Below are 11,398 nucleotides of genomic sequence, written 5' to 3' on the forward strand. Positions count from 1 at the left end.
AAAAAAAAAAAAAAAAAAAATCACTAAGGCTTTAAGATGCCATCATGGAACAATAATATACAATTAATATTAGAATAATACCATATAAGTGGTTAATCCTTAAACCTGGTCTGTATTTCAATATCTTCCTATCACTGTTTTTTCTTATCAATTTGATTATTATATTATGGTAAATTGCAACTTCATCTACTGAAAGCACTGAGTGCCTGGCAGGAAACAACTCTGGGTAACTACAGTACAGAGTATGCCAATGGACACCGAGGGCAGAAATTCCTCATTATCTACCCCATTATCTCTCCCAACACCAGTCCCAGATTTTTTACTGGGGGGTGGGAGGAGTTCTATTTTAGCCTACACATATTATGATCCTTTTACCTCTCTAAGAAATCTCCTGACTCCAACCTTCCCCCTCCGCCACTTCACAGGCATTATCGGTACTCAAATCTCCTAGACTAACAATGACTTCTTTTAAAGGGAAATACATGTGAAAAGTCAAAGAAAATAACTGTAGCAAATGAATGTCAAAGTCATTTTCTAGGCTCCTCACAAAACTTAGGATTTCCTAAAGTCAAATGCTTCTCATTAAGGAACTTAAGATAGCTCTCTTCCTCTGTTAAGTACTTCTAAATACATGCCCATACAGACTGCATTCTCCCAAAAGAAAAGGAATCTCTACCTTTGCATAGTGAATTGTTTGGCCTCCAAAGATATGTTTATTAATCTCAAGTAGTGAGAGACTCTGAAAACTTTTCTTAGAATTTTCTAGTGTCACCCAGGCAATCACTTTTTTGTTTTTTTGAGACAGAGTTTCACTCTTGTTGCCCAGGGTGAAGTGCAATGGCATGATCTCGGCTCACCGAAACCTCTACCTCCCAGGTTCAAGCGATTCTCCTGCTTCAGCCTCCCTAGCAGCTGGGATTATAGGCATGTGCCACTACACCCGGCCAATTTTGTATTTTTAGTAAAGACAGGGTTTCTCCATGTTGGTCAGGCTGGTCTTGAACTCCTGACCTCAGGTGATCCACCCGCCTCAGCCTCCCAAAGTGCTGGGATTACAAGCATGAGCCACCACGCCAGGCCACGAAAACAGCTATATGCTTTTTTAATGGAAGGATTGAACATGGATTAAAAATAACTCTTTAGGTTCTATGATGCATAATTATGTGAATGAAGTGTTTCATCCATTGAACTAATAATGCCTTCTGAAAATGTACTGTTGTCAAATCTCAGGCATATCATTCTTTAAATGCTATTTCCCTACCCAACACTCATCATGGGTATAAGAAGAAACAAGATAAAAGTGAAGATACATTACTCAAAACAAAATTATCACATCCCTCTTAGACCTCTTCAGTTGATTCCATTCTGGTCACTTGCCCCAGAATCTATACTTTATAATTCACCTGGTTATATAGCTAATAAGTATATTTAGTATATGTATATAATCTTGTATATTATAAAATACTATTTTATCATCGTTAGCTATTCAATAAGCATTTACTGATTGCCTACTATGTGCCAGGAGCAAAGCCTACAAAAACAAAACAGCAAGTGATGCATCCTTAAGAAACAAAGTGAGAAAGAATCAAAAAGTAATATGAAGTATTTATCATTACTTATTTGATCATGGTAAATTCTGTGTAATAAAGTACTATGAAAATTCAAAGAATGAGCAAAGGTGGTTCAGGTCAGACCTCTCGATTCTATTAATTCACATCTACCCTGAAGCAAAAAGTATTGATTTTACTTAAAAGAAAATTTGTTAATATATTACCTTAGCTGGTTATAGCCAACCAGAGAGCATCAGTAATAACAGAAGGAGTATTACTGGAGTGAAAGCATAGCATGGTAGTTAAAAAATGTGCATTCTAGAACCACATGACCTACACTGGAATATTAGCTCTGCCATTTACTAACTGTAGCACCCAAACAACTTCTATGTGCCTCAGTTTCCTCATCTATAAAATAAGATGACTAATAAAACCTATTTGGTTGTGCAGTTCAATAACAGCAATTGTTTGTACTAGTAATTAAACTAGTAAGTTTAATAGTAGTAATAGTAATAGTGAACATCTACTTCACAGAATAGTTGAGGATTCAATGAGTAAATACATATAAAGCATTCAAAATGCATGACTCCTAATAGATGTTCATGAAGTATTAACAATGCTGACAAAAAAATTATTGTTGATATAATGGAACCAACGGCCTCATTACTCGTTTTTGGACTGCATTATTTTCCAACTTAAGTAGTTTTATAAATCATGGGTTAATTCAGTATTATTAAGGACAGAAATTCTGGAGGCAGCCTGAGTTGAAATTTGATGTCAACACTTACTATGTGCCCTTCTCCCTCAGTTTCCTCTTTTATAAAAGAAGATAACAAAAAATAACCTATATCATAATATCGGTAGAGTTTAATTAGCTAATAAAGCACAAGAAAACCACCTATTAGGCAGTACTTAAAGACTCAACTATCATTCTTTTTCTTGCATATGACTGAATGAAGTAGCAGGGTAGGACTTTAGAATAAACAAGAATTTTTCAGGTTAAACACTGCTTTTAGTAATTTACAAAATACTCTCTACAAGAAAACTACAGCAACTTGTCACTGAAAAAGTACAGCACATTTTTAGCTAAAGAATCTTATGTAGCAATACACAGGCCATGAAACCAAAAGGAAAACAAACAGCAAATTGATCACTTAGGTGGAAAACAGCACTACACTAAAAGGAAATCATTAGACTTGGATTTCAGCCCAGCCTTTGATTGATGCTAACTTCTCCTGCCCTCAGTCTAGTACATCACTTCTGCAGGTTTTGGCGATTCCTGTTTGCCATTAGACATACATGTAAGGTAATTTTTAAAGGAAATAAGGATGGCAAAGGAAAAAACTCACTATCGACTTTGAAAGACTTTTCATGGCTAAACAAGCAATCTGAAATTCTCCCTTAAAATAGATAGGACTACGAAGACTACATCTCATAGAAACACACCATTCAAAGCACGTGCGAAAGGATTCTCAAAGGCAGTATCTGTAAACACACAAAAACGACAAGTAATAAAGCTGTTTTCATTCAAGTTTACGAAAAAGCCCACTAAATAAGAAAGCAAAGAACACAAACCACACCTCCGGGTAAAAGCCGAGGTTACCACGGGCTTTCACGACGACGAACCTGATGCCTAAATTACCTTTTCCAGCATCTTCCGCTCTCTCTCTAGTCCAGCAGCTTCAAGCTGTTCTTCCTCTTCGAGCATGGCCGGGGTAATCACGGCAGTGTCCAGCTGTTCAACCATTGCTGGAGCCTGGGAGCCTGACGGGAGAGAAAGCTTCCAAATTGCAGTTTTTAAAAAATTACTAACTACTCAACTCCAACATGAAACAGCCCTTCTCCCACCCGAGATGCACTGGAGCACAAGGTGAAGACCCAGGGGACGCCAGCATCACCTCTCAGAAGACACCGTAGGTCTTCGCAAAGTCTACAAGTGCCTGGACCACAGTTTACAACTCGGGATGCTCGGAAAATGCACTTCCCTATGTGAAATCTTCACCGGCATGCTAATATGTGCAATTCCAGGGTCTCCTCCACTCACCGTGGCAGTTTCCCAACCCTCTCTTCCTCCTCAATCCCTGCCCGGGTTCGGCTCCCTCCCCCAAGCTCCGCCGCAGTCTCCATGCTTGCCCACCTCAGCCCCGCATGCCGCCACCCGCGCCCGAAAGAAGGTTCTCCTCACTTACCGCAGCTGCCCGCGGGCCGTTCCGCTGGCATGCCTGGACACGCACCCGGGAACCGGGTCCCCTCCACTCAGCGCCTGCAATGCCGCGAGCTAATTCCTCACAGCCTCTGCCGGCCCAGCCTTCTCGCCAAATCCCCCGCCAGGGAAAAAAGCGCGCTTCTACTTCGCGGGAAAATCCTGTCATCTCGCGATACGTTACATTCCCCGCCCGCCCTCCAGCCCCGCTGCGCGAGATTTGGCGCAGCTTGCGGTTTTCCTCAGACTGACCCGTGGCGACCGTGAGCCTGTACCCGGACCTCTGCCGGGAGGAAACTGGGTCCTGGTGCCGAACTCAGCCTGTAATTATCCTTTGAGATTGGGCGAGGCGGCCGATCGTGGAGGACCCAGTTTCCTCACATAACTGATGGTTCCGAACTACGCAATTAAAATTTGATAGCGCTGTTAATACTTTGCAAGGCGCCTTCACACGTTGGCTGCTGTGATCGAGCACCCCCTAGCCCGTGATCCTATAGGTGGAGAAGTCTGCGTATCCGCACAAGGATGTCAGAAACATTTTTATAGGGCCAGCCTCGCCGCACCCGCAGCGCGCGGCTCACATCTTGAGTGAAAATCCCCCAAAATGACCAGGAGGAGGGCTTTTTTGTGGGTGGGACGGGAGAGAGAAGGAACAGGATATTAAGATTATGACTGGGTTAAAGAAAGCTGTTTAGGGTAAGGGCGAGCTGAAAGCAGTGATGGACCAAGCGGAGTGGCCAGCAGAAGGAAGATTCAGGAAACCAAACAGGATTCATTCATTCGAGTGGGCAGTGAAGGAAGGAGTGGAGCTTTTCTTGCCCCTGGTTTTCACTTCAGCTTTCAATTCCTCCTTTTCTTGTTTGCATTCCTTTTCAACTATTTCCTTTGTCTCCCTCTCCAGAGCTCCCTTTCCCACCTCCAATTTCTTAGGACGTATGGCATTAAATATACCTGCCATGTAACCACCTGTTTCCTTCATTTTGACTTCCCAAAACTTGTATGATTGTGTCTGCACAAAATTTAAGAGTTTACCGGCCGGGTGCGGTGGCTCACGCCTGCAATCCCAGCACTTTCGGAGCCCAAGGCGGGTGGATCACGAGGTCAGGAGTTGAAGACCAGCCTGGCCAAGATGGTGAAACCCTGTCTCTACTAAAAAATACAAAAATTAGCCGGGCGCGGTGGCAGGCGCCTGTAGTCCCAGCTACTCGGGAGGCTGAGGCAGAAGAATCGCTTGAACCTGGGCGGCAGAGGTTGCAGTGAGCCTAGATCGCGCCATTGCACTCCAACATGAGCAACTGAGAGAGACTCCGTCTCAAAAAAAAAAAAAAAAGAAAGAAAGAAAAAAAGAAAAGAAACCTAGTCTCTATATTTTATTTTATTAAGATAGGGTCTCATTCTATCGCCCAGGCAGCAGCGTAATGGCGCGATCTCTGCTCACTGCAATCTCCGCCTCCTGGGCTCAGTTGATCCTCCCACCTCAGCCTAGCAAGTAGCTGAGACTACAGGTGCACGCCACCACGCCGGGACATTTTAGTGGTGGACATTAGCCCACACCAGGCTGATTTTTGTCGGTTTGGGGTTTTTGTGCGTTTTTGTGTTTTGCTAGAGACGGGTTTTCGCCATGTTATCCAGGCTGGTCTCGAACTCCTAGGTTCAAGGGATCCTCCCCGCTCGGCCTCCGGAAGTGCTGAGAGTACAGGCGTGACACACTGTGCCTGGCCCCTACAAAAATTTCCTAAATTAGCCGGGTGTGGTGGCGGGTGCCTGTGGTCCTAGTACTTGGAAGGCTGAGGTGAGAGAATCACTTGAGCCCAGGTGGTCGAGGCTGCAGTGAGCTGAGATTGTAACACTGCACTCCAGCCTGGGTGATAGAGCAACACTTTGTCTCAAAAAAAAAAAAAAAAGTCCTCAACATACTGAGATGGAGTAGGGATCCCTTTCTCTAGGGGCCTGTGGGCCCCCCAACCATAGGAATAAAGGAAAATCTTGAGTTGCTTCAAGGGAAATTATAGGAATCTAGCTAGCCCTGACAGGTAAATAAGCAACTTGATAAGGAAGAAGGTAACAGTAGCCTAAAACAATAGCCCAGGAAGTTGGATTCAGGAGATGTTTGGTTCCTCTGTTAAAACTAGAGGTAATATCTTAACACATGTCTCTAAGATGTTTTTTAGAAACCCCAAGCCCCACCAAACACATCTGCTGGCACTCTGTTGCCTCATTTGTTCTAAATTTATTCCTAGGGGCCTGGAGGAGGTCACACACACAAGCAGAGCTAGTGTTCTTTTCCGCTGATCCCAAATTTTTGTTTTTTAATTTTTAAAAATTGAGATGGAGTCTCACTATATTGCCCAGACTGGTCTCAAACTCCTGGGCTCAAGCCATCCTCCCACTCAGCCTCCCAAGTCAAAGGGAAAGAAATTTTGGGATTACAGGCACACACTACCACACCCAGCTCGCCAATTTTTAGACAAAACTTCACCTCCTGAACCAACTGCAAATCAGAAAATCTTTTAATCCATCTATGACCTGTTCCCCAAGCCCCATTCCCCTACCCTTTGAGATGGCAGTCAAAACAATGCAGAGACTCCATGTATTAATTGATGACTTTGCCTGTAATTTCTGCTTTCCTGAAATTTACCCCTGCCTTTAAAAATCCTTACCTGCAAGCCATCAGGGAGTTTGGGTCTTAAGCATGAGCTGCCCCAATTCCTACAGCTGCAAAAGCTCAGTGTGGAAGTCTTGTCTTTCTGAGCCAGGCGAGTGGACCAAAGTTCAGTTCTGTAACAGTACCTTATGTTAAATGGCACAATTTGAAGCCCTCCAATCAGACCCTGCCAAGCCAACATTCCTAAGTCTTTTCCCTTGCTCTCTGGTCCCTTAAAATTTGCCCTAGACCCTAAATCAGGGAGACAGACTTGAGCCCACTCCTGTCTCCTTGCTGACCACTTGCAATAAAGCCTTTCTTTTCTCAAAGGCAGGTGCCATAGTTATTGGCTTTTGTGTGTAATGGGCAGTGAGTCCATTTGCTTGATAACATTTTTACTCCTAGTTCATTCAATATTATTTCAAGATAAAATGTAGCCTCTATTAATAGCTACTCTTAAATCCTATCTCCTTCTAATCTAAAGCATAGCTGTCCATTTCATTCTACTTAAGATTTGCTTTGTTATGTTTTGAGACAGGGTCTTGCTCTGTTGCCCAGGCTAGAATGCAGTGGCACAATCATAGCTCACTACAACCTCAAATTCCTGGGCTCAAGTGATCCTCCCACAACAGCCTCCTGAGCAGCTAAGTCTACAGGTACATACCACTACACCCAGCTAATTTTTAAAATTTTTCTGTAGAGACAGGGTTTTGCTATGTTGCTCAGACTGGTCTTGAACTCCTGGGCTCAAGGGATCCTCCCACCTTGACCTCCCAGAGTATGAAATAACAGGCATGTCAGAGCATGAGCCACATTACCCACCACCCTCACTCTACTTAAGATTTTTGGGGCCGGGAGCGGTGGCTTATGCCTGTAATCCCGGCACTTTGGGAGGCCGAGGCGGGTGGATCATGAGGTCAAGAGATCGAGACCATTCTGGCCAACATGGTGAAAACCATCTCTCCCAAAAATACAAAAATTAGCTGGGTGTGGTGGTGCACACCTGTAATCCCAACTACTAGGGTAGCTGAGGCAGGAGAATCCCTTTAACCTGGGAGGCAGAGGTTGTAGTAAGCCAAGATCACGCCACTGCACTCCAACCTGGTGACAGAGCGAGACTCCATCTCAAAAAAAAAAAAAAAAAAAAGATTTTTGCCCTTTTACCAACCTATCCTCCAAAATTTCTTTCCCTTTGACTTTTGAAACACGTTTTATGGGGTTTTCCCTAATGTGCTGAAAAACCTTTCCTTGTTCCTTCTTTTGAATTCTGATATGGTTTGGCTGTGTCCCCACCCAAATCTCATCTTGAATTGCAGCTTCCATAATTCCCACGTTATGGGAGGGACCCAGTGGGAGATAATTGAATCATGGCGGCAGTTTCCCCCATACTGTTCTTGTGGTAGTGAATAAGTCTCACGAGATCAAGATGAGATTGATTTTATAAGGGGAAACCCCTTTCGCTTGGTACTCATTGTCTCTCTTGCCTGCCACCACGTAAGACGTGCTTTTCATCTTCTGCCTTCTGCCATAATTGTGAGGCCTTCCCAGCCACGTGGAACTGAGTCCGTCAAGCCTCTTTTTCTTTATAAATTACCCGGTCTTGGGTAATTTATCAGCAGCGTGAAGATGGACTAATACAAATTCAATTGTGGTCCACCTCCCTAAATCTTTTCTCCATTCATTGTTTTTCTCTACAAACTTTCTTCCTTGGACCTTCTGCTCTATGGGCAAGGGAGAGAGAGAATTTGTCCAAATACACGAAATGGAGTTCAAGAAAATCTCATCTGATTCTCAAAGAACAGACATCTCAACTGACATCTGGCCCCACACTTGCTAATAAAAGTGCATTGGTGCATTTCCTGGCACGTCTTTGCCATTGTGCAAACCCTCCCTTCAGAGTGGCTGTGAACACGCTTGTTCATTCACTTTTATTTAAGAGTCTACATTTATTTTGGTTTTTTTTTGTTTGTTTGTTTGTTTTAATGCCTCCTCGTTAGAAAGAATGAATAACACCTCCTATTGATTGCCTAACAGGGTTACTATAGTCAATAATAACTTAATTGCACATTTTTAAATAACTTAAGGAATATAACTGAATGGTTTGTAACTCAAAGGATAAATGCTTAAGGGGATGGATACCCCATTTTCCATGATGTGCTTATTTCACAGTGTATGCCTATATCAAAACATCTCACATACCCCATAAACATATACACCTACTATGTACCCATAAAAATTAAAAATAAAATTAAAATGCCTCCTCGATACTAGGAACTATCATAGGAGCTGTACAGCAATGAACCAGACAGACTACATCCCTGTTGATATGGAACTTACATTCTAGGAGTTGGGGTGAAAAGAGGGAAATTGTGAAACATTAGAATAGGGTGGCATGAGAGTGACTGGATAGTTATTTTAGATTAATTGGGTGTCTGAAGAAGTGATAGGCACTTTTTTTTTTTTTTTTGGATGGAGTTTTGCTCTTATTGCCCAGGCTGGAGTGCAATGGTGCAATCTTGGCTCACCGCAACCTCCGCCTCCCAAGTTCAAGCAATTCTCCTGCCTCAGCCTCCCAAATAGCTGGGATTACAGGCATACACCACCAAGCCTGGCTAATTTTGTATTTTTAGTAGAAATGGGGTTTCTCCATGTTGCTGAGGCTGGTTTCGAACTCCCGACCTCAGGTGATCCGCTGCCTCGGCCTCCCAAAGTACTGGGATTACAGGCATGAGCCACCACACCTGGCCTAAGTGATAGGCGCTTTAAGCAGAGAACCAAATGCCAAGAAGCTAGCCAGCCTGGGGGAAGAGCAATCCAAGCAGAAACTACAGGTGTACAGAGAGTAAAGCAGGAATACACTTGGGCATGTTTGAGTATCAGAAAGAAGGCCAGCATGACTGAAGCCGAACTGGCAAGGGGGAATGGCACAAAAAGTCAGAGGCAGACCCTCCAGATGAGGCACTGGGGATTTTCTTCTAAGTATGGTGTTACAAGTTATTTTTCCCTACCCACACAAAATGTCTTCCTCTTACAGAATCCTTTTCATATTAATGTGCATAACCATCCATCCAATCACAGAAGTCAAAACAAAACCAAACCCTGGTTCCCTCTTGTTATAGTAGATAGCCCCACTTCTGGCCTACCTCACAAAGGAAATAATAGCTACAAGACAGAAGTCCCCTTTCAGCTTACCAACGTCAAATTTACAAACCCATCTGCATCCTCAGTACCTTTCTCACTCTCTCATCTTGTGCTCTGGATCCAACTCCCTGCTGCCTATTCAGAAATTATTTTATATTAGAAATCACTATTCCCTCTTTTTAAAAGATAAAATCTTACTCTGTCGCCCAGGCTGGAGTGCAGTGGTACCATCATAGCTCACTGTAACCTTTAATTCCTGAACTCAAGGAATCCTCCCACCTCAGCCTCCAAGTAGCTGGGATTACAGGCGTGAGCCACTGCCCCCAGCTGGAACCTCCTATTTCCCTACCAACTATTATCAGTTCTCTCTTCCCCTTTAAAGCTTACTTTTATAATTATCTACACTAGCAATGTTTAATTCCTTGCCTTCCACTGATTCTTCAACCTTCTGATTGAAACATTCAGCATACACCAAAGTAGCCCACTAAGGTTTAATGACTTCGACGCTGCTACGTTTAATGGACATTCTCAGTTCTTATTTGAACCTCACTGCAACATAACACTGTTAATCACTCCTTTATGGAAGCACTCTTGTCCGTTGTCTTTTCTGATCCCACATTCTCTTGATATTCCTATTCCCGACTTTTACTAGTTCATTCTCTTCTACCCAACCTTTAAATGTTTAACTTTCCTAGTGAACCAGAAACTGAGTTTCTCGTCAATTGCATAATATCTACAATAGAAAAAAATTTAAATGAAAAGGTAAGTTCAGTGAGGAGTGGATCAAAATAAAAACAATCCAATCATCCATATCTACCATAGGGTAGTGATATGCACTATTTTGGGTACTAGCACTTCAGCAGTAAATAAGGCAACGTTTTTGACCTCAGAGTTTACACTGTAGTGGAAACAACAGACAACACTATAAAACAGTGTCAGTTGGTGATATATAATAGAAACTATAAAGAAATATGAAGCAGAGTAAGGTCATGAGAATAGAGGATAGATGTTTAGAGAAAAGTCCTCTGAGGAAGTGACCTTAAACAGCGGTATAAAGTATAAGCCATACAAAGACCTAGACAAAAAAACACTTCAGAGGGAAGAAAGATCTCAGGTAGATAGAAGGTTGACAAATTGAAAAATGGCAGTAAGTCCACTGGTGCCTACAGGCATAATGTTTATAAATTGTAGCTGAAACTGGAAAGATGTGTAGTGACCAGATCAAGTAGGACCATGGAGACTAGGATAAGAGTGTGGATTTTTATTATGAGGAATGCCATTAGAGGATCTTGAGCAAAAAAATGAAATTGACTTATACTTTTTTTTTGAGACACAGTCTTGCTCTGTCGCCCAGGCTGGAGTGCAATGGTGTGATCTCAGCTCACTGCAGCCTCCACCTCCTGGGTTCAAGCGATTCTCCTGCCTCAGCCTCCCAAGTACCTGGGATTACAGGCACTCACCAATGCCCAGCTGATTTTTGTACATTTAGTAGACACAGGGTTTCACTATGTTGATCAGGCTGGTCTCAAACTCCTGACCTGAAGTGATCCGCCACCTCAGCCTCCCAAAGTGCTGGGATTGCAGGTGCCAGCCACCATGCCCAGCTGATTTAGACTGTTTAAAGGTAATAAAACATGTAATCTAATTTAAAATTTCATAAGATGTGTTTGCTTTTCAAGGGTTCACATAAGAGGCTTTTTTGTTGCCTAACTTCCCCCAATTTTTGTTTGTTTGTTTGTTTTTGAGATGGAGTCTCGCTGTGTCACCCAGGCTGGAGTGCAGTGGCACGATCTCGGCTCACTGCAAGCTCCGCCTCCCAGGTTCACGCCATTCTCCTGCCTCAGCCTCCCGAGTAGCTGG

At 43.1% G+C, this 11,398-nt stretch overlaps 1 protein-coding gene across 1 annotated transcript in view; it reads right to left on the bottom strand.

Moving 5' to 3' along the window:
• Positions 1 to 4,337, bottom strand: part of HELLS (helicase, lymphoid-specific) — a 60,239-nt gene extending 55,902 nt beyond the window's left edge. The window contains 2 exon segments of the mRNA XM_011988458.1: positions 3,193 to 3,314; positions 3,740 to 4,337. Coding sequence (XP_011843848.1) covers positions 3,193 to 3,314; positions 3,740 to 3,770 — 153 coding nt within the window. The 5' untranslated portion in view covers positions 3,771 to 4,337.
• Positions 4,338 to 11,398: the final 7,061 nt, after the last annotated feature.

The sequence above is a fragment of the Mandrillus leucophaeus genome, unplaced genomic scaffold, assembly GCF_000951045.1.
Source record: "Mandrillus leucophaeus isolate KB7577 unplaced genomic scaffold, Mleu.le_1.0 Scaffold331, whole genome shotgun sequence".
Taxonomy (NCBI): domain Eukaryota; kingdom Metazoa; phylum Chordata; class Mammalia; order Primates; family Cercopithecidae; genus Mandrillus; species Mandrillus leucophaeus.